At 43.7% G+C, this 27,596-nt stretch overlaps 1 protein-coding gene across 10 annotated transcripts in view; it reads left to right on the top strand.

The window, feature by feature from the left end:
* Ncoa7 (nuclear receptor coactivator 7) overlaps window positions 1-27,596 on the top strand; it is a 149,760-nt gene that overhangs the window by 53,098 nt on the left and 69,066 nt on the right. For 9 of the 10 annotated variants that reach the window (XM_004845938.3, XM_021259196.2, XM_021259200.2 and 6 more), the window contains one exon: window positions 27,057-27,277. In XM_004845938.3, coding sequence (XP_004845995.2) covers window positions 27,057-27,277 — 221 coding nt within the window. Of the gene's footprint in view, window positions 1-10,891; window positions 11,139-27,056; window positions 27,278-27,596 lie in introns of those variants that run through there. The other variant, XM_021259202.2, reaches the window with a different exon arrangement.

Genomic DNA, 27,596 nt, shown 5'->3' with positions numbered 1-27,596 from the left:
ACATAACTTTTTTCTTTCAACTCAGAAATGTATTCTGAAAAGTATTCTAATGATGAAAAGAAAAACATCAAAAATGCTTAAGTGTGACATTAGGAGTGTGAGGACAGAGGGACAAGGACAGAAGTCAGTGGTGTTATTAAAACAGTCACTACCAGGGCTGGGGATGTAGCTCAGTGGTACCTCACCTGCCTCCCAAGCGCAAGGTCCTGAGTTTGGTCCCCAGTACCAAAAAAACAGTCACTACCAACTGAGAGAAATACAGAGAAACAGACCTGTAGTTTAGCTGTGCACTGGAATCTAGAAATGGTTCAACTGTTAAAAGCAAACATCGACTTCAAAAGAAGAAACAACCAAAAAACCCATAATCAAAAAGATCCAACCAGAGTTATGCACCTTTACAGACGCCTTCTGATGAAAGTGGAACTATCCTGAGGGCTTAGCAGTGGGACGTAGCCAAGGGCCAGTTTCTGAGCAGGTCAGGCAGATTTTTCTGGAACGCTGCACTTCAGGTGGCCCAGGCAGGACCTCTGGAGGGGCATGAAGTCAGGCCAGGGCCAGGCCAGAGCGACGCCGGCAGTGTCCCGAAAGCACCCTGCACCACCTTCCACAGCCTTCAGAGGAATCGGAGGGGAGAGTTAGCCCTGGTGGCCTGGGTGCTACCATAGTTGTGTGTTCGAAGCCATAAAATTGCTTTCAAGCTCTTTCTCTTCTTCCTTTTTTCCTTTTGAATAAATGTTCAACATTTTCTTTGCATGCCACCTTAGCATATGGTTTCATAAACAGTGTATGGCTGTTTGCTGAACAGTCTTTTTCCAAACAAGGGGTTCATTACCTCCCTTTCCTCTCTCAATGCAACAGCAAAGCAAAGTTAAGTTTCAGGGGTCCTGTATTAATAGTTTTGAGTTGAAGTTAGTGATCCGAGGGTCTCCTAGTCTTTATTTCTTACAGAGTACCTTGGAACGTCCCTGGGTGCCTGTGTGCCTTAGAGAAGCAGAAGGTAGATCAGTATCACTGCTGGTTAGATTTGTTCAGCATAAGTCTTGAGGTTTCAGACTCTTCTGATCCAGGCCCACCTGGTTTTTAGGAGCTTCTGTGTAGTTTTGTAGTGGATGCCTATTCCAGATTGAATGATTCACATGAATGACTTTCTCCCATTCTTTTGCAAACAATATGTATGTAATACTTAGTGTATTGTATCTGTGTGTGTTAGTCCCTTGATCCATGGCAGATCTTGAAAACCAGGTAAAAAACTAAATTATTCAAGCAAATTACACTCTTTGTATTATTTGTACTGTGTAGAAATTACATTGCTCTGAGGGATGGTCACCCTACACCCTCTCTTCCCTGTATAGTTAGAACGCAGGTGTTTTTGTTAGTGTCAGACAGGGCTTCCTCCTGCTGCACTCGTTTGATATCATTTGTGATCTCTGTGGAGGTGCACCTATGCCGTGCGTGCGTGCATGCGTCTGTGTGTGCATGTGTGTGTGGTGCTGGGGATTGAACCCAGGGCTGCTAAGCACACATCTAGTCAGTGCACTACAGCCTCAGCCCTGCACATGGATTGGAAGCATGTTTTTCAGGACCGAGAGCAAATCTGTTTGTGGTTAACACAAGGCAGAGTTCTGTGGAAGGTTTACTTTGGCCTCTACTGAGGTCTGGGAAGGCTGTGAGTGGTCCTGGAGTGATGAGGGCCCCACAGCCGACTGCCTGCTCATCTTGTCAGCCCCTCCTCCTAGACTCGCCGAGTGCCACCTCTACCTCCCTGCCCTTGGTTATGAGGAGAAGCAGAACTTCCCCTCCTACGTGCTGCCTTCCAGACCCAGCAGTGTGGTTCCTGCCCCCGCTGTCACTGCCCTGAGTGACCAAGGATGCGGAGTGTAGGTCACATCTGAGCCCCCGTGCCTACTTTTTGGATGCCCCCACTCCCACCCCAGCCTCTGCCCAGGGGTTGTTCAGCCTTGAACCTCCCACCCACAAGCCGAATGCCTGGTAGGTAGCTCACTCCACTGTATAATGCAGGTCTGCATTTCCTCCACCCGAATCTCTTCAGTAGTCAGGGGCGAGTGAGCAAAACCCACCCCCACAGTGACTTTGAAGAAGGAAGCGTCCCAGCCAGCACGGGAGAGGCCTCCCAGGAGAACACCGGGAGGAGGACCCGAGCTCGTCCTTCGTCCCTGGTTCAGGGAGGAGGACCTGGAGACTGGCACCTGAACTCGCACCCATCATGAACCCCGTGACTTTCTCCCTCTGACAAAGCAGAACCAAGATGGATGGCTGTGGCCATAGAGGCCTGGCACACTGCTGTAATACCAGTGCACCCTGGCCCAACTGCATGCCTGCCTACACTTTTATCCCCACCCTGTCCTCATCGTGATGCCCAGCTCCTGTCCCATGGGCTGCACCTGTTTGGATCAGAGAGGAAAGAGCAATTACAATAATTAAAATCACAGTAGTCATTCAGTTTCTCAGTGATTCCTTGTTATGAGCAGAATTAGGGACCAGAATATCGTGAAATGGAAACGTATAATCCAGAGGGCCTTGAGAAGTCTAAGGCTCCCATTTATCTAACAGCGGGGCCCTAAGCGTGAGGAGGAAGTGTCCGTGATCTGGCCCCACACCGAGGCGTCTGTGCGTGTTACCCGGTGTCATAGCCTCCCGCGGCGTGGCTGATACACTGTGCTGTATTGGGCCGTCCTAGCGCAGAGCAGACTGGCAGAAATTAGGGTGGCGGGACCCTGGCTGGCCACCACAGGCTGTGAGCGAGCATCTTAGCTCGGGCTGGATCGGTATTACCCTCTGTGAAGTTCTTCATGCCAGAGTTTTGATCCCAGTGTGGGAAATCAGACTCACGCGGTGGATAACTTCAGTGGGGTTACCCAGCAGGGAGCCGCAGAGCAGGGCTGGAGCCAGCTCCGTGCCCCCAATCCAGAGCCTCTGCCCCCGAGGTGTCCCAGGCTGCGCGCTACCTCAGCAACAGAGCTGCCTTGTAGACCACTCGTCACCAGACCTGCACCGCTCACGGCGGTGTTGAAACTGCTTCTCCGGGCAATCCCGAGCCTGACGCCCAGTCACACCATCTTGAGAAATGAGTGATGCGGAGCACTTTTCTCTGCGATTGCGTCTTCCCGCAGTGAGTCGCTCGCTGCCTGTTAAGGAAACGCATGCAGAAAGACACTCGCCTCAGTCTCCGTTTGCTTTCCTGGTTGATACCGACCGCCTGGCCGGCTGGGCTGCACCGTGGCGCTGTGGCCTGAGGACCTCGGCTGCCTCTCCCCACCCCACACGGCCGTCTCTGTCTCGCTTACCGCCCGGGTCGGGGTGCCTTGTGAGCTCCTGCCCTTTCTCTCACAGTCTGTAGATTGTTGTTAAGGTTCTTCTTTCTTGCTTGCCAAGGGCCGTTAAAGCTTTGCCACCCTGAGTGTATCTGGAATTGAGGAGAAGCTGATCACAGCTTGCTGGATTCAGATATTTAGTTATGTGACAGGCTTTGATTGTGCCGATGCTTAATTGTGCGCTATTTGCTTAAAAAGCAAGGAGAACAGTTGAAAGTACTTGGCGGGTGTCTGCGCTGTACCTGTGCAGTCTTTGCTCGCTGTGTTCCGTCTGTTTCACCGGGCGGGCTTGCTGTCGCTAACAGGGTAATCACAGTGCCAGGCGTGGCTGGTTCATTGCCGTGCTCCCCCGGGTGTTCCGAGCAGATGTTCTGACCTGCCCCAGATCTCTCGCCTTTAAGTGGAGAGTCTCTAGTCCCGACCTGTCCTCCACCGAGCCTGTATCTCTTGATGTTTTTATTCACTCTTTATTGTCTCAGCTTACCTTGCACGTGGTGTTCATTTTTACTTTGAAAGGTGAATTAGAACATGATGTTAGCATCACAGTGTGATAGACAGTTGTTCGTGGGTCTGAGTAGAACGGGTTAGTTGTCTGCAATGCAAACCATCTTGGATTCCAGTTTGGAAGCAGCAGCCTGGGAGCGCTGTCCCGCGTCTGTAAGTGATCCGCAGCCCCTGCCCGGGGTGGCCTCCACAGCCCTTGTTTGTTTAACTGTTCACGCTCCACTTCCTCCCCAGCGGCCATCTGGCGGGGGGTGGGGCTCAAGTGGCCCAGTGCTCTCGGTGCCCCCTTTCAGCAGAGGTCGGCAAAGGACAAGTGTCCAACATTGGGAGACCAAAAGGAGACAGAAGGTTTAAAATATTTTCTTTAATATGGGATCTAAATGGTTTGTGGGTCTCGCTTTTGATTACTACAGATCTTTCAGTTCTCAGCACTTATATTAACCTTAAAATCATTCAGGCTATTTCAAAACCATTTCCTATGAGAAAGCTGCGTGTTCTGTTGGCCAATATGGCTCATTTTCAGTTAGGCTCTTGTGGGCTCAGTGTTGTCCAAGGCTTATGCTCCCTGTTTTCTTGGTTGAGTTCAGACCAGATGGCTCTGAGGAGAACATTTTCGTGTTGCTTATCATTCACTACTGGGAAAACATTCATGGTCAGTCTACTCTGCTAATGCTTCCAGGAAATCATTAACTTTTTTTCTAGAGTTTAAAAAAGGGCTGGGAATACTTAGCCATTAACAGTTACACTCGAGATTTTTGCCTTCCTTTTAAGGAACAGGCAGAGTTACTTGATTTAATTCTCCATTAAATGCTGGTTTTTAAATTTTAAGTCACAGCTCGCTTGGATGGTCATGAAATCAGTTTGGTAAATAGAACCAGCATTTATTTATTTTTGAAAAAAATTTCTTATTTAATGTAATACAAGTAGATATTAAAAAAGAAAATATAAAACATTCTTCTATAAAAAATAAAACAAGATTTCATAAAAAATAATAGAATAACAATGGATACACTGTGTATCAGGATCTTATAAGAATGGCCAAAGTATTACTCAAAGTACAAGTCATAAACAGAGTAAGATTCTCTCTTACAGAGAAGAAACAGACAAATGAAAAGACAAAACCTCCTTTTTAATGTGCAAAAGAAACTAGTATAAGTGAAACGTTTATCTTAAAATATTTTGGAAACAGAATAATTTGGAGAGTTATTTGAACTTCCTACTTCCTGTGTATCTACCTTCTGTTTTGCTCTTTATCTACTTTCTATTTTTTTGAGTTTTTCATATAAGAGAAACCATGCAATATTTAAGCTTATGTGCCTGACTTATTTCACTTAACAGTATGTTCTCAAATTGCATCCATTTGCCTGTAAATGCCTCAAGTTTGTCTTTCTTTATGGTAGAGTAATACTCCATTGTGCATGTATACCACATTTTCTTCATCCATCCATCTGTTGATGGACATATATGCTGTTTCTAAGATCTACCTATTATAAATTGTGCTGCTGTGAACATGGGTATACATGTATCCCACAATAAGATGACTTTTACCTCTCTGGGGAAGGCACCCAGAAAACGGATAGCTGGATCAAATGGAATTTCTCTTTTTAACTTTTTGAGGACTCTCTCCACTGATTTTTTTCTTAAAGATGCTTGACAAATCTGCTTTATTATTAAAAATAAATTTTCAAGCATTAAAAAACTAATTCTTTTTCTTTTTTTTAACAAATTTTATTTTACTTTATCCCTCCCCCTTCAAGCCCCCTCCCCTCCCTATGTACAGAAGCTGTTTCCATTTTTTTCTTCTATTTTCACTTTTTTCTTGTCCCTTCTTCCTTTCTCCTTCCCGTCTCTTGTTCCCCTTCCCATTTGAACACTTTCTTCCTATTTCCCAGCATCCATTACACATCTCAGTCCTTATTTCCACATGCAGTTTCTCACACCAAAGAAACAATGAGGTTTTTAAACATGTGTGTCTGATTTATTTCACTTACAAATATGATCTCAAGGTCCATCCATTCAGCTATAAATGTCTGAAGCTCATCCTTCTTTATGGCAGAGTAGTACTCCACTGTATAAAAAACCACATCTTTATCCACTCTATCAGTTGATGGGCATTTGGACTGTTTACAAGATTTAGCTATTACAAACCGTGCCGCTATAAACATGGCTGCACATATATCGCTGTGGTATGATGTCTTTAATTCTTTTGGGAAGATACCAAGAAGAGGTAGGTATAGCTGGGTCAAAAGGAACCTCTAGTTGTAGTTCTTTGAGGAATGTCCACAGTGATATCCACAGTGGCTGCACCAGTCTGCACTCCCACCAGCAGTGGAGCAGGGTTCCTCTTCCCCACAGCCCTGCCAGCATTTGTTATTGGTTGATTTCTTGATAGCAGCCATTCTTTCTGGGGTGAGGTGGAATCTCATCGTTGTTTTCAATTTGCATTTCATGAATGACCAGTCATGTTGAACATTTTTTCATATATTTATTTGCTGTTTCTAATTCTTCATTTGAGAAATGTCTTTTTATTTCAGATGCCCATTTTTGCATTGAGTCTTTAAATTTGGGGGGTTTGATTTTTTTTTTTAGTTCTTTATATATTCTAGATAATAGTCCCTTATCTGAATAGCTGGTAAAGATTTTTTTCCCTCCCCACTGATTGCTACTGCAGTTATACTCATTAACATTCCTCCTAACAATACAGAAGGTTCTTTTTTCCTATATCCTTACCACCATTTGTTGTTATTTGATTTTTTTTGATGATGGCCATTCTTTTTGGGGTGAGATGGTATCTCAGTGTAGTTTTAATTTTCATTTCTGTAATGACCAGTGAAGGTGAACATTTTTTCATGCACTTATTGGCCATTTGGAACCAGTATTTTTAAAATATTTTAACAGCTGCATAGTAATTGTGCATATTTATGGGGCACAGTGTGATACTTCAGTACATACATGTAATGACCAAATCAGGCTAATAGGCGTATCTGTCACTTCAGAGATGTGTTATTGTTTTGTTGGTGTTGGGAACATTTGAAATCCTCTCTGCTGGCGTCTTTGGAGCCCGCCGTTTCTTCCTATCGCCATAGTTGGTTATCCTCCTGAGCTACAGAGCGTGAGCGATTACTCCTCCTGTACCCACCAGCCATCTGCTCCAGTCCTCACCACCACACTTCCCAGCCCCAGCACCCACTTCGCTAGCTCTGTGATCGGCTGCTTAGCTTCCACATGTCAGAGCATTTGATATTTGTCTTTCTTTGCTGAACTTACTTCACTTACTATAAGAATCCTCTAGACACATCACGATACTGCAAATCAGATTTCCTTCATTTTTAGAGCTATTTAATTCTCTGTTGTGTATGTGACCACATTTTCTTTTTCCATTCAACTGCCAGTGGACACCTTGGTTGAGTCTTCATCTTAGCTGTTGTGAATGTTGTGAGTGTAATCAGCATGCATGTGATGGTAGTTTTTTGTTTGGTTGGTTTTTTGAGACAGAGTCTCGCTATGTAGTTCAGACTGCCTTGAGCTCTAGCGCAGGCTGACCTCAAACTCACAGCAATCCTCCTGCCTCAGCTTCCCAAGTGTTGGGGTTACAGGTGTGCGCACCACACCCGGCCTGGTATTTCTGATGTATCCCTTGTACATGTATGCAGTGGTGACATAGCTGGAGTACGTGGTAGTTCTACATCCAGATTTTTGAGAAACTTCTATTCTCTCTTCCATTGTGGCTGTGCTACCTCATGTTCCCGCCCGCAGTGCTTGAAATTTCCCGTCTCCACATGTTTACTTGCACTTGTTATTTTCTGTCTTTTTTGTAATAGTCATTTAGACTGGAGAAAGACAGTATCTCATTCTATTTGCATTTCCATGATACAAATAATGTCAAGGAGCTTTTCATAGTACTTGTTGGCCATTTGTGTGTCTTCTTTTGAGATATGTCTACTCAGATCATTTCTCCATTTTTTGTAATCAGAGTAATGGAATGGAATAGAACGCTTGGACAGGCTATGATAGACCAAAGCAGAAAATATCAGTGTGTTATATGTAGTCAGAATAAATCATGGTTCATGAAAATTTTTCATGTTGAATCTCAATTTTAAATTATTTTTATTGTGTACAGTGATCAAAAATGATTTATTGCTGAAGAGAATTCTTTGGTGGTTAGTATCCTAGAAGTGAGGTGGTTTTTCATCATTGAAAACTGATTTTCTTTTTGAAAAAAAAATTTTTTTTTTTTGGTATCAAGGATCGAACTTAGGACCTTGTGCTTTCCAGGCAGGTGCCAGCACCACTGAGCTAAATCCCTGGCCCTGTTTTTGAAAATTTTTCATCTCACACACATTAGGTAGGCAGCCATGCAAAAAAATGGCTGATTTGTAAATTTACTTTTCTATAGTGCAATGTGACAGGTCCCTAGAAAACTAGTTTCAGGCTTGATGACGTTTGCTTCTGTTTTAAAATCTGAAATCCAAGATTCATCTGAACCTTTCTAAGTGAAACCAATAAAGTCACCTAACAAAGCCTCCTCATGGAACTATTTTCATGAAACTTGTGCATTGGGACCTCCTGCAGGTTTCTTCCCTGTAGAACTATTTCTGTTTCTGGTACTGTAGACGAGTTAATGGTTCAGCCAGACTAAGCTATTCAGTTCCATTTCATTAAGACCATTAAAAATAGAAACATAGGGCCGAGGATTTAGCTCAGTGGTTCTGGCGCCTGCCTCACAAGTGCAAGGTCCCAAGTTCGATCCCCGATACCAAAAAAAAAAAAAAGATACCCCTGAACCTTGTCTAGAGACATGCGCTCATCACAGCCTTCGGTGAAAGACCCAAGACGAAAAGACACAGAACCCAAGGATCCAAAGTGTTTTAAACTGTTCTCAGTCCCACAGCTTGCCTCTTTGAAAATTTTTCTGACAGCGGAAGAAGACTGCAGCCAAACCACTCCTTTTGGACTTAGATATGGACAATGAGTGCGTAGTAGCTGTCACATTGCTGTCATGTTCCTGAGCGCCTGGGTCCTCCCCTGTTTCATATGTTGAAACCCTGCATTCTCGAGGTGATGGTGTTTGAAGGTGGGGCCTTTGAGAGGTGATTAGGTCACAAGGATGGCGCCCCTGTGATAGGATTAGTGCCCTTCTAAGAAGAGACACATGGAGAGGCTCTCTCTCACTGTACCTTGGGAGGACACAGCAAGGAAGTGTTCACCTGCAAACCAGAAAGAGCACTCACTGGGAAAAGCAAATTGCCCAGCTCAGAGGCCTGGCCCCTCCCAGCCTTTGAACTCTGAGAAGCAAGTGCTTATTGTTTAAGCCACATGGTTTATGGCATTTTTGTTATGACACTGCAGAGTGACTAAGACATACATGCATTTGATATCTTCCACTGTTGCCAGCACAGTGACACCTCAGCAAGGGAAAATTGAGCTCCGGACTGGAAAATACATTGTGCTCCCAGCTCTGAAGCTTTGTAACTCCCACGTGGAATTCACTTGGCAAGTTTAGTAAAGGTTTTTCTTTCTTTGCCCCAAAACTTACACCTGGGGATTCCAGTAAACAACCTGCACCCTCTGAATCCTCATGAGGCACATTCTCATTGCGCACCCTCCCACAGGTCTTTCCAGGTGAGCATTTCTTGGGCAGAATACGGATAAGTCACTTCCGGGTCCCTGCTTCTCTGGCACCTGAGGCTTGGCACATCTGTCTCGTTCCTACCCGTTTTCATCTCCCACTTGGATTTTCCTGTACATGTCTTACACTTTTCCTTCTGCTTACAAAGAACTCCCACTCATCAGTCGTGTGCAGGGGTGCCCTGGTCTCTCTGCGGAGTGTGGCGCTGTCCGCTGAGGCTTCACCAGTTTCATCCCCACCCCCCCACCCAGGTGGAGGTGCTTCCTGCCTTCTCTTGTGTCCCTGAACACATTGTCTTGGGATACACCCAGGGGCACTTTCTCACTCTCTGCCTTATCTGTCTGTTGTTATTTATCCTTGGTTCTTTCTCAGTTTTATATTCCTTACGGAGTCTAGCTCCATCTTCTGCATCCTCCAGTCACCAGTCATTTGCTATGAATAACTCCTCCCGTTCCTTGGGCTGTTTACCATGTAAGAGAACTGTGCATTCTCATATAATCTGATAATTACCCTGTGAAGTGTTTCCTGTTATCATCCTGATTACTGACCAAGATGCCAAGCCTTGTAGGTGTTGCCTAACTCTCCCAAGGTCACATAACTCTGTAGTGGCAGGTCCCCATCTCAACGCAGGTGTACCCGACCTCAGCCCACACCCTGAGTCATCATTGTGCTTTGTTGAAGGGTAACTGGGAATCGCTGGCCTCAACAATAAAACGATTAAATGTATTTGAGTACTAAACTGTACTTAAATACTGTACTTTAGTATTTAAGTACTAAATTGAGTTCTTAGCACAAAGATGTTCATTCCTAGGAACTTTGGAACAAACTAGGAAATCTGTGGTCTACCAAGGAGCCTTTGGAAATCTCTCCCAGTCAACAACAAAGTCAGCAATCACCCAAACTTTTTTTTATTTTGGAATGTGAAATGTGGCGAGAATTCCCCTAGTGTTTCCTAATTTTGTCTCAAGATTTAAGGTTGTATGCTCTTAATATGTGACATGCTCATGGCTTGCGTACTTCCATTGTAAAGGCGTTGATCTGATGTTGAGCCAGGGGATGTGGTCACACAGTTTTACTTCCTTTTTCCTTTATTTACCATTTCAAATGCAGTTTGCACAAACACAACACGAAGGAGTTTAGTCTCTTTTCTGCCCTTCTTGTTTTGTTTGGGTTTTTTTTGGTACGGGGGATTCAACTCAGGACCTTGCGATTGGAAGGCAGGCGCAGTGCCACTGAGCTAAATCCCCAGACTTTTTCTGCCCTTCCCTACTTGTTTTAACATTTTCCTACTCACATCCATAAAAACAAGAATGACATGGATAGCAGGCCAGGGTCAAGGCGACCTAGTAAGACACAGCTTGGTCTGTGGTTTGCAAATGTGACCCAGCACCAAGCAGACACGTCAAGACCACGTCAGGCATGCTCCTGAATGTTCTAGGAGCAAGGAAGCTGAACTGGGTGACTTCCTGGGTCTCCAAAGCAGGCAGGGTCTAGCACTGCTGGGGCAGAAGGTGGTAGAGACCAAGAATTCTTTACTCAGTAACTCTGGTACTACTGGCAGAACCATGCAACTGGTTTCATTTGAAGAAGAGCTGGAGAACTTTGAAGCAGTAATATCATGATTGAAGTGAGAAATGTGCTTGATGGCTGGGAGAAGATTCTTGTGGAGAACGGTAGGCATGAGGCGAATTTAAATATTCTAAAACCAGAGAACAGAATATGAATTACACCAGTACATTCTTTAAATGGTTTTTATTAGTGTATTTGGGAAATAAGAGACTAGATAGCCAAAATGTGATCACTTGAACTTATAAAGCAGTTAGGCCAGTTATTCGTATTTGAAATACTCCTTAGTAAACCAAAAATAATAACTAATTATTTGTAAATCACTCTATGGCTTTTAAAATACAATTTAGACATATTTTCAAGAACACATCTGTTGTACAGAGCAAAATAGACTCAAAATCGACTGATCTCCTTTGGAATCTGTGTAGAGATTTAAAGCAGTTGTGGGTGATTTGAGCTAAGTCATTAATCTGTCCTTTAGAAAAGGATTTTTCCTCTGTACATTGCTTCTGGCAGCCATGGTGCAGGTCCTTTCTGATGTAGAGCTGAGAGAAGTCGCATAGTGTATCATCTGAAGCAGATACATTTTGATATTTCAGAATAATTTTGTTAGCACGGCAGAGAGTTGGACGGTAACTTGGTTATTTCATTTTCGGAAGGTAATTGCAGCAGATGCTGGTGAGGTCCTGGGGTCAGCAGTCTCCATTTCAGTGGCTCCGTCTGTCTTAGAGGGAAGGCTATTTCCTTTTACGGTGCTAAGTCAACTGTTTTAATGAGGCAATGAGAGGAAACTACCTTTTAAACCTCAACTTCAAGCATAAATAATCTGGAGTTTTTCCAAGAGTAGATCTATTTTAGATGTAAGGATGAGTTATGTACATACATATATACAAATAATATTTTTGTAAGTATATGAATTTTTAAGTATAAGAATTAGTTGAAAACACATTTTAAAGTGCAATTTATAATTGGACTGAGATTGCACTTAATGGATCATTAAAATTGTAAAATTATAAATTAACTGGGTTATGATCTTAATGCCTATAACCTTTACCTTCTTTATTGTTCTTTTTTTAACACATGGAAAAATCCTTTTCTAATTTTGAATAAATGACCACTTAAGGTTTTGTATTATCTGATGTAACCAGTTACTTAAAACTATTCCCAGTTTTCTGACTCAAACATAGAGTATAGAGTCACATAGTGTTTGGGTTTGGGTTTGAAATTCGGTGTTGTTTGTATTATGGGAAGGAAGGTGAGCATTGCTTGGATCTCAGACAGCGTGAATGCACTTGTGTCCAGAGGGTAAACACAGCAGCATGGTCACGGCAGCATGGAAAGGGTTTTTCTTGGAGATATTAATCAAGAGAAAACATAAATACATAAGCCACTGGAATTGCAGTGTTTGCTGTGGGAAAAAAACCCCAAGTTATTATGAAAGAGAACTGCAGGGGCGAGGGTAATTTTCCAGGGAAGACCTCTGGAGAAAAATGATCTTTAAATGTCACGTGGTGCCATGTCCAGGGTCTTCCATGGAGTTGTTATTTAATGACCCTGGGTATGAGACGCACACCAGGTAATGTGTGTGTTTAGGAGAAGTACTGGACAAAGAAGAGGATTATTTTATGTAGGGAAAACACTTAGATGGGAAGTCCTTACGGTGACAAAAGCCCTGGCGGTTTCCTGGAAGGAAAGGAGGAGGTTGGCCAGGGCGGGTCCTGCAGGCCTTGGGGACTGTGTAGGAGTCGGGATTGAATGCCTAGATGGATGCAGGTGCCATGAACTGACAGGAAAAACTAGAAAAATCACTCTTTGAGAGAGAATCTCAAGAACTTCAGTTTGGATGTGTTCAATCAAGATGCTTGTGGGGCATCCCAGTGGCAGTGCTGAATGCACAGTCATGTACATGAATCTGGAGTCAAACCAGGATGGGTCTGGGCTGAGATGGGAATCGAAGAGTTGTTGGCCCAGTCATGGGGAAGGATGTGATTACACCGAGACAGTGTAAAGCATAAAGGGAATAGCCTGGATGGGGCCAGGGCTGCTGGGAGGCATGGCCCATGAATGTCACAGCTCTCGGGGCTCTGTGACCTGGAGGATTATGGCATTTACTGGCCCTCATCTGTCCTGATTTTCCCCTACATCTCCCCCAATCCCCGTGCCAAGAGGCTCGCCTGCAACTCTGCTGTGCCGGAAGTGCCTGTCTGGACTTGGCATCCTTCTTCACTCCTGGGATCGTCTTTCCTGCCTGTGGGTTTCCTGCTCTTCTTGCTCCTGTGGATGTGGCCAGGTGGGGAGCCCGTGGCCTTGCCCTGGCAGGCAGTGCTGTCATTTTTCTTAGCATTCAAATTTGTTTTCCCCCATCTATTTGGAAGGAGAGATGGTTCTAGCTGGGAGGAGTGATAAGAATTTATTCTGATTGAAACCATCGTGTTTGTTAGAATTTGTACTACATGGCTGTACCTGCACACGTCTGATGGGATTTCATATGCTGAGATTTTAAATACCTTTTTAGCATGATAATTTTAAGTAAGATTTTGTAAAAGATTAGTTTTGTTTCCAGAAATAGCTCTCTTCATTTACTCAAGTTGAGTTGTTACTTGCTTGGCTGTTCACATAATCATTGTGTTCTCAGAAAACGCATTTGGAACAGCTGGCCACTTGAGCAGGGCATTAACCCATTTCCCTGAGGGGAGCTGAGTGCCACAGGAAACACTGAAGCGGGTCTCAGAGCCCAAAGCCAGGGCCGGCCCCTCTGTGTGCTATAATTCTTGCTTCTCAAAAAAGTGGACCACACACCAAGTGCATCAACATCACCGAGGGACAGAGTAGAAATGCAGAAATTGCCTCATCCCAGCCCCACGCATGTTCATGAGATCCTTGGTGAATCATGTGCACATTAGGCTTTGAGAAGCCTTGTCATAGAGGAATTTTGAGGGAGGGCAGGGACAAAATTGGGAAACTCTAACATTTAGTGGCACAGAATAGAAAGAGAAATAGAATAAAACCTAGAAAAGGAGTTACAGCAACCTAGAAAAGAGAGCGTTTCAAGGAGACTATCGAGTAGGATTGAAAGCTGAAAGGTAGAGATGCTGAGGGAGGGTTGCAGCTCAGTGGGAGAGCACCTGCCTAGTATGCATGAGTCCCTGGAGTTGATAACCCAGTACCAGCACTGGAGGGAAGGGAGGAGGGAGAGAGGGAGGACTGGAAAGCATCCATTAAGACTGGCCACTTGGAAGTCACAAATAACTGATTGAATAGAAGCAATTTGAGTGTGCTGGGGGGAGAAGCCAGTTTGATGTGAATGGGTTCAAAAAGGGGGTAAAACTCAAGTTCTACACAATTCATTTTGAAACTTGGGTGGAAAGAGAAGCCAGGAGTACAGGCCGTGGCACAAGGAAGATGGGGAGACTCAGGAAGGATGCCCTAGAGGTGCCAGGGCAGGCGTGAGCATGCTTGTTGGAGAGGGAGACATTCCATCAGAGGGGGCTTCGGCGAGGGCAGCTCGATGCCAGAGCCTGGCGATGTTCCGAGGGTGTCAGCAAAGCCCAAGCAGGAGATGAGCCGCAGCGCCTGCGGGGCTGTGATAGGAACCCTCCCTGCTCCTGTGCCTTAGTGCTTCCTGCTCCTTCATGCTGTACCTGGAGCTGCACAAGGACGACCTCCCTCCGTCCTTGAACGGCCTCCTCATGAGCTCATTGCCATCGTTCTGCCCCTTTCTGCAGGCCAGGAAACGGCTCAGAGTGGGGCAGTCAGTTCCCTCCTCTCTGGGTAGCAAGAAAGGAAACCAAGGTTGCTTCCTCTTGTGTCCAGCTCCACACCTTTATTCTTTTTTTTGGTGCCAGGGATCGAACTTGGGTCCTTGTGCTTGCGAGGCAGGCGGTGGAACCACTGAGCTAAATCCCCGGCCCTCCACACCTTTATTCTTAACTCCTACCTCCCTAGTACACTCCAAATGTGTGTAAAATAATTAGATAATTCTGTTCCATAATGGAAAATTCTATTCCATAATGGAAAATATCTTAAATGAAAACATTAGAAACTTTAGACTTCACAATTCTAAATTTAAAGCCGAAACTCAAAAATTTTCATTCTTACAATGAAAATTTTATTTTTCCACTGGATTTTTATAACCATTACTAAACAGTTAACATAACATGCCTTCTTTGTAATATATGTCCAAAGGTACTTGCAGAGTTCCTAAGTGTTTCTGTTGACTGAACAGAACTTTTACATGTTATTTTAAGAAACAGATGTATGATTTAACGCTAGGAATTAGAGTATCTTGGTAGTACTAACAGTTTTTCCTGCTGGTAGATATTTTTAAAATAAACTGTGAGTGACTGGGGTTTAACATATTAGGGTTTCAGTGTAGTGATAGGTGAACACCAGTTATGTTTGTCTCTTCCAGACAAAGACTGCTGAGGCCGCTGCCCTCCCTGTTTGGGAATGCGGTGTGCATTATGCTTGTTGAGAAGAGGTGGTTGTGCGTGTGATAGCCTCCTCTTTGTACAGAAAGCAAGCCCTGGGGACATGTTCCTGTCGCCCTCCTGTCTGTACAGCCATGACAAAGGCTGGCGAGTTTCTGGCATCCAGAATTCTGGATGTTCCCATGACCTTCCTTCAGTGCGCTGTGTCACGGTGGCTTCATGTTATAGGCATATCCTGCTTGACATTTCAGTCTGTGTGAAGAAAAGACAGCTTTTTTGGTGTTTGTTTTTGTAAATGCCAACTTCATGCTGTCTTCATCTTGTGTTTATTCTGCCACTTACCTCAACCCAGGCGCCGTGCCTAACTTCAGAATCGTGAAGTCTTTCCATTGCGGTACAGTAATCTGAGTTACTGTACTAGGACTGGGATTTCCCTGGCATCTAACAGGCCTTTGTACCCAGGATCTGAACTTCTCTGACTTTGAAAATGTCCCGGGAAACCCCAGTGCCTCTGGTTTCTTGGCTTTCTTACTTCCTTTCCACTCAGTCTGCTTATTTCTAGTTACGTAGGACCCACACAAACTAAGTCATGTCCCTCTTTTATACATTATCATTGCATGCGTTTGAAAACAACATCATGTTGTTCCTGCACCTTGTCTTTGCCAGGCTGAATATCCTAAGTCTCAGAACCTTTACACCTATAACAGTATTCCCATTCTTTACCATCTTGTGGCCTGATAAATGCATTTATTGGAAAATAATTGTTATCTTTTATTTTTGTTAATACAAGTCATGTTTCATTATTTAACAACAATAATTTTATTATAACAATAGTTATGTTCACATTGAGGAGGAAAAATTTTATGTTGGGAATTGTGATTTTAGTTGTGTCTTGTTTTCTATTCATTATTCTATTCTTGCAGGAATTGTGAGGCCTAATTTTTAATGTTGAATGTATTTTTTCTCCTTGATGGCTGAGTAAACTATGCACCCTGAACACTGGGCCTTCTCATCCTTACCCAGGGGGCTGATGAGAAGTCTAAATTGGAAAGCTATGTGTTCTGGCCGTTGGTATATTAAATAATTATTTTTATTTCAACCTACCGTAAATCAGTTTGATGTAAATTCACTTAACCAAGTTCAGTAGCCCAATTGTTTCCGTCTTTAGCTTGAGAAGGAGAGAAACATTATCATGCCTTGCTAAGATCTTGACTTAGACTAAGGTCTTTGACTGGCCCCTTTGTGCCAGACCTGACGGCACTTCACCTCCAAATAATAACGAGTGAACTGTCTGACGTTTGTCAGTTTCTTTATCTTGGAATCCGTATCAGGTGGCTCAGATTGTTATTTCTAGAACCGTTTTGTTTTCTGTTGATAACAAGGTATTCCTCTTCCTTTATTTCCAGTCTTCTTTCTCTGTGATTCTCCAGAGATAGCTGGTAATTGTTCTACAACTCAGAGGATGAGGTACTTCATCTTGGATTTTATTTTTTTCTTACTCATAGATTCTTTCTTCTTTTTAATTTTTTTTGGTGTTGGGGATCAAACTCGGGTCCTTGTGCTTGTGCAGCGGGTGGCAAAAGCACTGAACTAAATCCCCGGCCCTTTTTAATTTTTTGCCTCTTTGACGCACCTGCACAATAGGATTGGAGGTGCAAAATTAGATCCACTTTGCACTCCTACAAGTGAACTTCACTTTACAAGTGTAGGCAGTGGGCCCGCGGCTTGCTCCAACATCCCTGAAATGTGCTGGGTACTTTTTTGCATTGTTCACAGACTTCTGCTCATTCTGGGCTTCGGCTTTCCATCTTCCTTCTAACAGGTTTCTTTTGTTTGTTTTTCACTTTCATTTGTGCTTACTCATGTGCCTTCTGCTCGCCCATGCAAAATGTGAGCTCATCAGGCCACTTGTGTTTCTTGAGATGCCATAGGTTCTGTGTCATCAGTGGGCTCATTTGTGACAGAGTTGACAGACTTTGTTTGGGAGGAACCTGTCATCTGCCTTCAGTTCTCTGACCAGGAGAGTGTGCTCAGCTGTCCTTTACCTCAGCACACTCTTGAAGGAATTTATGGTCTTGTGTAAAAACAAAACACTTACAAAGCAGAAGCGATGGGGAAGTCCTGGAAGCAGGACAACTGCCTCAGGCTGAGGGAACAGTGCAGAAGGAGGGACTGTTGTAGAGGTCCTGGGCGTCAAAAGAAGTGGCAGTGAGGTGTGCTTGGGTGTAGTAGTTTCCCAGGAAGTAGGGAGGAGAATTTGGTCACGGGAGGGTGCAGATGTATGAGTCCCAGTTACCTAACAGAAGCTTGTCAGCTGGGTCACTTCCTTCCTTCTGTGTACTTACTTATCTTTCGTTTGCGTTATAGTGAAAATATTCTTCGAGAAGGCTACAAGGAAGCACCATTGAGGATCCATATCCACAAGATTCATCCCTAGAATTACAAAGGCCCTAGGGAGTCACTTCCGGTTTCTTCCAGCTGTGACCAGTCTCTTTACCATACATCTGGCAAAGTCCTCTGAACAGATGGTTTTGATTTTTTTTTTTTTGGTACTAGAAATCGAACCCAGGACCTGGCGCTTTCCAGGCAGGCATGGTACCCCTGAGCTAAGTCCCCGGCCCTGAGGAGATGATTTAAAAATCTCCACCCCCTGTATTATTTTGTACATTAAACCTAACCTTCCCAGGTCACGTTTCATCCCCCTGATGGGAGCTAGAAGCACTTTACCTTTTTTTTGTTAAAAGCTACTTGAGGGATCCACAAAACAAGCTCTGAATGTATTTATTCCTTGCTAGGGAGGAAGACGCACAGCAGTGCCTTGGTTATGCTACTAAGGGTGGAGCTTGTACCCCGGTGAGGGATGAGTCCAGAAAGCCACAAACTACTGGTTTTTACCAGTCGGGGAAGTACCTTCCATTGGGGTGCGCAGGGCCTGCCTCGACAGTGCTGAAGTGTGACAGGTCTGCGTCTCCACTACACATTCACCGAGAGGTGGAGCAGCTGAGCACCAAGCCCACGTCTTGGGGAAATGCTGCCGGACTGGGGGTTTCTTGGCCAGTCTCAAGGAGGACAGCCAAGGCCACACTGTCCTTGTCTTCCCTTGCCGGGGCTGCTCCGAACTTTGGTCTGTGGGTATCAGCCCTTGTTGGAACCCAGCGCTGCTTGTTTCTGGCCCTTCTCTCTCCTCTGCCACGGGCCCTGATCACCGCAGTTCTGTCAGTGCCTTCCATGTTTCTCTGCAACTTCAGAATAATTTTCCTACTTGCATCTTACCTAAATTATTCTCCAACTTTAAAGAGTTGTGCTTAACAAAGAGTTTTTTTTCCAAAATACAGTGGAAACCAAGTAAGGCAAATATGCTTGTAGTGAAATCACACACATGTACAGGAAACATGTATGTGAGCAGGCAACTAAACTCTGAAGAAATACATGTGTCTGTTTTGTTTCCATCAGGTGGAGGCAGGAGGTGCTTGGGGCACTGTGACCCTGGGCTCCTCCCCCTGCCACCCCAGGGACCTGTAGCCCTAACTGACGGAGTCACCTGCTGGGCAGACGTGGCTTGGAGACCTGTCCGTAGGCCTCCCTTCTTCCTGTAGACAAACTAGAGAGGAGCTCCTAGCTTCCCTTTGTTCCTTCCTTTCTTTTCTTGGGTTCTACAGTGTTGTTTCCTCTGAGAAATAATAATAGACCCTTTAAAAAAACTGTCATGCTGGGCCGGGGATTTAGCTCAGTGGTTCCGCCGCCTGCCTCGAAAGCGCAAGGTACCAAGTTTGATCCCCGGTACCAACAAAACAAAACAAAACAAAAAGCTGTCATGCTAAACTGTAAATCTCTTTACTATTGTTTAAAAATCATTATGCTGCCAGGGATTTAGTTCAGTGGTGCCGTTGCCTGCCATGCAAGTGCAAGGTCCTGAGTTCGATCCCCGGTACAGGAAAAAAAAAATCGTAATGCATGTAGAAATATCTAGTAGGATTATCAAGAAATGATAGAAAAAATCTTTTAAAATGAGATGCGCTTTGATACACAGTAGGAGAGTATTAAAAGAAATGTGTAGGTGGCTTGCTTTTTGATTTTTTTTTTTTTTTTAAATAAGCCAACTGCTTGGTTTTAACCATGGAGAGCTCCCATGAAATACTTGTCTGTATGTCTGAAATCATTGGGAAAAAACACTAAAGTGATTTAGAGATACTTAATAAGTGCATGTGGATGCAATATTGTTTGTCCTCTGCCTTAGCAAGGAAATCTAAGGGGTGAAGGTGTAGCTCAGTGCCAGAGTGCTTACCTAGTACATATGAGGCCCTGGGTTCAGTCCTCAGTGCTGAAAAAAGAGGATATTTTTTGAAGTGACCGAAGAGTTCACCCTCTGAACAGTCAGTCACCTCATGACTTTGTTTGTTTCCTTAGTTGTTTATTTTTATATACTTTCAGGGCTGGAAAATCTCTTGAAAGCTGTCTGGGTTAGACTGTGTGTGGTGCTGAGGCTATAATCTCTGCACTCTGGGAGGCTGAGCCAGGATCTCAAGTTCAAGCCCAGGCTGGGGCGAGTAGTGAGTCTTTGAGACCCTGACTCAGTTTAAGTGTGGGGGTGGGAGAGGTTAATCAGGGGGAAGGCTCTCGGTTCAGTCCTCACTGACACCAAAAAAAAATTACGTTTTGGTAGAGCTGAGTGGCTGAGCCCTGCAAAGTTGTTCTTAACCCGGGTCACCGGACTTTGGCTGCTGCAGGCCACGGGAGAGGGTTTTGTCACAGCAGAGTTGTATTTTCATCTTGCTGGATTTTCACAGACCAGTTTCCGCCTGTTTCTTCCTTGTAAGACCTAACTGAAGGCTAATGGGTAGACAGCTTACTCCCAGATTCTAAAAAGTCCTCTTGAGTTCTCAGTGACGGGCCTTCAAGGCTCCTGACTGAGTCTAAGCCACAGCAGCATGCATTGTCGCCCGATAACGACTGCCACCTTCCAGCTACTGGCTGACCCCAGCTCAGCCAGCCCACGTTTGGGGTCTTTCCAATGAACAACCTTCTCTTTTATGTAAATTTCCATAATAGTCAGGACTTTCTTCCCTCCTAGAACAGAAGGAGCAGAAAACAGACCAGAGTAGTTTAGACCAAAAAGGAAGCTTTGAGGATTAGGGCTCCATTTCCTCAGCGGTGCCTTGCTGGGGCTGGAGGAATGTCATCCTGACAGATCGCCTGCATCTAAGCTTTCCATTCCCCAGCCTTCTCTTCTCGGGGTTTCCTGGAGAAGAGCGGGCAGCTCAAGCTCCCTGAGCAATAGCAGGCTGTGTGTGTGTGTGTGTGTGTGTGTGTGTGTGAGAGTGTGTGTGACTCAAGCCCTGAGATGCACTCTGATTGGACCGGTAAGCACACAGCTTGGGAGGTGGAGGCCCTGGGCTGTGTTGGCTGTTTCATTCCTGGAGCTGGGGTGGAGCACTCTCCAGGGCTGGCATTAGGTTAGAGGGTGTGTTTATCGGGAATTAGGCCTTGGTGCCAAAACCAGGAGAAATAGACCAGGGCAGGACAGCAAAAGCCTACTTCAGTTTTCTCCAGTGTGTCCAGCACTCGACTAGGCACTGGAGTCAAAGCTTTTACAGAGTAGAACAATAGACATTGAGTTTCACTGAGTTTCTAGACGCTGGAGTATTTTAAAGGATGCTGTAACAAGCTGGCAGGTGGTGCACACCTGTAATTCCAGCACTCAGGAGGCTGAGGCAGGAGGGTCCCTGCCAGTTCCAGCCCAGCCTGGTGCAGAGTGAGAGTTAAGGACAGCCTGAACTGCTTGATGAGATCCTGTCTCAAACAACAACAGCAACAAAATTAAAAACAAAAACAAAAGGTGGTGAGAGTACCAGTTAATTTCGTCATTGAATGGATGATTTCTTGAGAAGACCTTTAAGTTTCTTTCCTGCCTAAGAGTCTATGATTTGTTGAATGTGTCTTATTATCATGATTTACATAGTTTTAGAAAAGAATGTATGTCTTAGAGTATAATGCTAGAATCAGGTACATCTACAGATTTTTCCAGTGATTATTCCTATTTTTTGTTTGTTTGTTTGTTCTTATTTATTTTATTTATTTTGGGACTGGGAGGTCGAACTCAGGACCTTGCCCTTGCAAGGCAGGTGCTGTGCCACTGAGCTAAATCCCCAGCCTGTTTGTTTTTATTTGACCATAATTCTGAGAGAATTTTCATGAGGTGATTATTTGTCTTCCATCTGCCTCTAAGTTTGATTTTATTTGGCATGTATCACAATTAAGGATGTATAGTAGAAACCAAAAACTGATCTCATATTTGTGAAATCACAGTGAAATTGAATACAAGAAATGATGTTCTTCTAGGAATAATAATAGGTTTATATTGATAGTAGTTATGTACTAAATTCACAGCAAAATTAAATACTTCCGTATAGTAAGAAAAAAATGTGAGCATGTATTCATATCTCAGGTTTGTCACATGCCTTCTTTCTTGGTTATATTTTGTTTTGTAGTGCAGGGAATTGAACTCAAGGCCTTACACATGCTAGGAAAGCATTCTTCCGCTGAGCGACATCCCAGCCCTTACGCTGTTTTATGTTTTCTCTTATTTACTTGGCTCCTTAGAAATCCACACGAAAGGATAACAGCAGCAGCACATCAAATAAGTAAACTGGAGTCAGGGTACAATACTATTCTGTAAGCTTTTTCATGCAATAATGTTATGGCTGCATCTTTTATGTGGTACTGTAGTACTTTTATGTTCTCGTACTTTTTAGTGATGTACTACTGTATCTCCCTATAGAGGCAATTTTTAGGGAGAAAAGTGTTAAAGAAGACTATTGCCCTTACGGTTGAATGATTTTGACATTTTCTACATTTCTTTCTGGAGCCGTTGGCTCCACAGCGGTGGAGTTTTTGTTGGTTTGGTTTCTTAGTTGATTTGCCTTGCTTTTGATAACAGTTAAATACACACAGTGGTGTGTCCTGACCTCGCTCGCCGGGGTCTGGGAGCTCTGTGATGGAAGGAGAACGTCATCAGATTGGAGACTTCGGTGAAGCACAGGCCAGTGCAGGATTCTCTGGAAGGGTTAAACAACTTTAGAACATTTCCTAATCTTCTCAACCAACGATAAAGTGTTGAAACCAGACAGGACCTTGAAAACCGTCAGCTGCTTGCTTTAGTTTTCTTAGGAGCCGCAGGGAGTTTATCATCCCTGGAGAGAAGGTCACCGAGCTGAGTACTGGGGTGCCAAGGCGGAGCCCCACTCTGGTCCCAGCCTTCTGTGAGTGCTGGGGGTGGAGCCCACCACAGCTGGCCCATTCTTCCCAGGGGCCGGAGGATTTCCAGGATCCAGTGCATTGCACCTCCAGTCCAGGGAAACTCAGAAGGGGAGGCAGTGAGCGGCTGTGGCAGTTGGGCTCTAACCTAGGTTTGTGAATTCCAGCTCCACAGATGAGCTCTCCTGCAGCGTGGGAAGTGGCCTGCATTTTCCTCGGCCTTCCTTATCTGTAAACAGAGATAAAACTGACTACCTCTGGGGCTCTGGAGACCACAGGACATTGTGACACACAGCACGGTGCCTGCGTCCTTCATCCTCTCCCTAGACGCTGCTAGGAGAGAAAAGCCCTTTTAAGTTTTTCATAATAATTTCTTTAAGAAACTAAAACTCAGTTTTCTGACAAAATTCGTGTTAAATTATTCTTACAATAAGAAATCTTCAAAGACCATAAATACTCAAAGATTTTTGAATACGCATGGTATATGGTATAAAATTCAAAAACTACAAAAGAGAACACCATGAAAAATGATTTTCTTATCCCCTCTCCCCAGCTAGTAACTTTCTGTTTCTGGAAACTCATTTTAGCAGTTATGTTGTGCAGCCTATAAATAGCTCACAAAGACGCTCATGGAGTGTTAAATATTTTTCCTACCATTGCCTCCCTTCTGATCTCTTGCTCGTAGGGCTGTCTCTCCGGTCCTTGACCACAGTGTCCTGCATGTCGGAGTCCCTTAGAGCCCTCAGTAGCACCAGTCCATCAAGCTCCATCAGTGTCTTGCTTACAGCTATGCTGTAAGTTTTGGGGTTTTTTTGGTACCGGGGATCGAACTCAGGACCTTGAGCTTGTGAGGCAGGTGGTGGCACCACTGAGCTAAATCCCCGGCCCTAAACTGTAAATTTTTATTTGACTTTAGTTAGATTTAGTAACCGTGGGTGGCTGACTAGTGGATCTCATGTTGGGCAATGCAGTATTAGATATTTATGTGTGTGCCACTTTCTTCAGAAGCATACAAACCCCAGATTGTAAAATAAGAGCTGTGTATACTCAGATTGAATCACACAGAGGCATAGACGCTGCTGTTAACTGGAGAAGTCCGTAATTTAATACATGTTTGAGCTTTTGTGGCTAATACATTTTCTTTGTGCATCAAGTATCTGAATCAGGAGGGGAATATATATGTGCACACATTGGTAGTGCTGGGGATTAAACACAGGTTTCGAGTATGCTAGACCCACGCTCTTACCACTGTACCCCTCCACTGTACATCATCCACAGCTGTTTTTTTCATTATCATTAATTTTTAAAATTTTGTTTTGAGACAGGGTCATGTTGCTAATCAGAGCAAGCGGTGACAGCTCATGTTCATTGATCTATTTACTTGATCAAAAGTAGTAATTGAAACCAACCATGGTGGTGCACAGGGTCAGGAGGCTGAGGGAAGAGGGTCTCCATGAGTTCAAGGCCAGCCTGAACTACACAGCAAGACCCTGTCTCAAAAAACAAAATTATGTAATTGTGATTTATTTTAAAGAAAGGCAGATGCAACACAACATTATAAAACTTTTTTTTAAAAACTGTACTTGACAATCAGATGTTAAATGTCTTGCATTGTTTTTCTGTTTTTGATTCAGTTTCTAGTTTTTTATATTGTTAGACATGTTTACAGTACATAATGTGTACATTCTTCATCTCAGGGCGTGGTCACCCACACATAGCACATCTTCTGTGCAGAAAAAGGAGAAATTGAATAAAAATGTATCCCATTTTTTTATTTCCATGTATGAAAATCAGTCTGCTGAGATCCCCCAAATAGTGCTGCCATTCATCAAAACAGCCCTAGAACTTAGTGGGGCTCATTATTGTGGGGGCCGTGAAGTGAGGACATGAAGTGAACTTAAAGTGGAAAATGCAGATTAAGAAGCAGCACAGCTCAGGCTTCATAGAACTAATTTTTGACACCTATTTTGAATGGTGCAGAAGGGTCAGTTGACACGTGTTCCGGTCAGCTGATGTGTCAGGACAGGTCGGCCCTCCGCAGGCGCCATTTTGGCTAAGGCCTCGGCAGTGTGCAGAGGCGGAGCTCGCGTGTGCGGAGAGGCGTCTGTGTTGGATCCTGGCTCCTGCACGCATTTCAGCCACCAGCAGTAGCCTTGACGGGAGGAAATTGTTTCATTAAAGCCATTATCAGACCCAGCTTTGCAGAGAGCCACCTACTCTTTTACCAGAATAGTTTCAAATTGGAGGATAATGAAAACATGTTTACTGAAAATAATGGCCTTTTATGAGTCTGTAATTTTGAGCAAGCAACATAAAAAAAGCCGAACTGAGAGATGAGAGGTGTATTCCTCTGCGACTTTTTCCAGCTGTCTCGCTGAAGGGCCTAAGGCTTCATGTCTTAACCAGTAAATAGCTAAGAACCTGGCTTCTCAGTGCTGGGTGGATAACACAGTACTTGAAATATCTTGTCGGAGTATGGGACCTTCACCCTCAAAGTGGAACATGTCATGCAGTGAGCTTTCTGGGCCTCATTCTCAAAACGGCATGGCTGTATTGGAGGCTAAATTTCTCATTTCTGTTTGTTTTGTGTGTGTAGGCTGACACGTGTTATCTCAGCTGATCCTAATGAAAGATCCTGTCCACAGCTAAAGAAGTACAGATCCCACATTTAATGTATGAGATGATTGAGGCTCAGGGGGTTAAGTCCCTGGCCTTAGGTCAGAACTGTCCACTGTCAGGGTTAAAGACATTGTATTACAAGGATCCCATGCACCGTGTTTATAACAGCTCAATCCGTAGTAGTACAGTCTTAGAAGTGGCCTGTACATCCATCAGCAGGTGAATGGATAAAGAAAATGTGGTATTTATACACAATGGAGCACTCCACTGCCATAAAGAAAGATCATTTGTAGGTAAATGGATCCACCCTGAGACCATCATGTTAAGTGAAATAAAACAGACACACAAGCTTAAATATCACATGGTTTCTCTTAATGAGAAACCCAAAGTATAAATAAAAAGCAAAATAAAGGATAGGTAATAGAAACTAGGGAGATAGATTGTTTTAAAATGAGAAGGGGATAGCTAGATGGAGGTAAGGGAGAGAGGAGAGGAGAAAGGAATGAAAAGCAGAATGAAGATGTGTTCTATACATTACCAGCTCCCCACAAGGAATGTGAACGTTATGTACTACAAACATGGACTAATAAAGTGATCTGGAAGAAAAAAAGAGCCAAAGGTCAAAGCCTCTGAGAGACCTTTCTCAGCTGTTATATTGGTTTGTTTACCATCACAGAGAAAAGCAGGATTAAAATCAAGCCTTCCTCCCTGAATTATCCTACTCTTAGGTCACTTTCTACCCACGCATTTCCTTATTCATTACCCAACATCCAATGGACCAGATGGTCAGGAAGGCAAAGGAAATAGAAATGTTGTCAGAAGAGGTGCATGGTGCCTGGATGCCTCCCGTGCAGACTCCGGGAGGTCTCCTGGCTGAAATGACACCTCCGTCCATCTGAGCAGAGTGCCATGGGTCTGGGAAGCCAGCACCTTTGCTCACCAAGAGTTTACCCTTCGGTAAGAAAGCCTGGTGAGTAGAGTGACACGTCATCAAATTACAGAGTGAGACATCCACTGTAAAATATTTCGAATGATTGGGTTTCAGTGAATTATTATAAAGTTCGTCTCATCCATATGAGACTCAGGAGTAAAGAATTGGAAGCATCAAAGATGTTTGCTGAGGCATACGTCAGCCAGCCGTTAGTGATTGGAATGATAATCATGTGTTGTCCTCATGTTATTGTGGAGCTCAGGAATCCATGCTCTTCCTTCAGTACTTTTGTGTACATAGGAGAAGAATTACATCAGAACCTGTGCGCATCTTGTCAAATGATGGCACTGAGTTTTGGAGCAATGACAAAGGACTTGTTTTTACCACATGCTTGTACATCAGCGCAAAGGTTCCTTAGAAAACCGGAAGTGCTTTTTAAAAAAAAAAAGTAACATCCCAAGCATGGCATTATAATAAAGTGATTATCTTGATTTTTAGAAACACTCAACATTTAATAGCCGATGGGAGATCTCATTTTGGCTCATGCCTACAATGTTTCCCAATACTTTTGAGATATATTGTGGGTACAGAATCAAGGAAGGGCTAAGGGTCACTATGTAACAATTTTTAAAGTGATTACAAAGTAAAGAATAATGAGAAAATATAATTTAGAATATTATAACATTTCCTGTATCAATTAAGTAATTTTCAAAGCCTGGCAGCATGCAATTAATAGGATTTCTTGTAGTAAATCATGTCTCCAATTCTTTTCTCCTGTCTTTCTCTCCTAGATTGAAAAAGAAAAAACAAGCCAAACAAAATGCAGAGACGCCAACAAGTATAGCTACAAGGCCTCCTCTTGGGAAAGACGATGCTAATTCTGTCATTTTGGAACAAGACAAGTGTAGCATTGCTGTGGAAGAGGAATATATTACTGATGAGAAGAAAAAGAGGAAAAATAACCAGCTAAAGGAAATTAGGCGTACAGAGCTGAAGAGATATTATAGTGTTGGTGAGTATCTGCAATCCTGTTTGAAAGACTGACTTATAAATGATCACAATAATGGTAACAGTTCATTCAGCAGCTTCTGAATGCCCCAGGGTCTTGCTTTATATATATAATTTTATGTAAAGGGATAACAGTGAAATAATATCGTGTCCCATTCAACTTGGTGCTCCTGGCATCTGGCACAGTGGCTTGCGTGTATTTTATGCTGATAAACACTTATTTAATGAATGGTTACTTTCTTCCTGAGAGAAATACTTACTTTTTAACATAGATAGGTGTAGCCATAGAAGTGTTGATAGAAATGCCCACAGTTTTTTCTTTT

This window comes from Heterocephalus glaber, unplaced genomic scaffold (genome assembly GCF_053883595.1).
Source record: "Heterocephalus glaber isolate CG9 unplaced genomic scaffold, H.glaber_assembly_v1.0 deba00001550, whole genome shotgun sequence".
Lineage (NCBI taxonomy): Eukaryota > Metazoa > Chordata > Mammalia > Rodentia > Bathyergidae > Heterocephalus > Heterocephalus glaber.
This window is presented reverse-complemented; position numbering and strand designations above follow the sequence as displayed.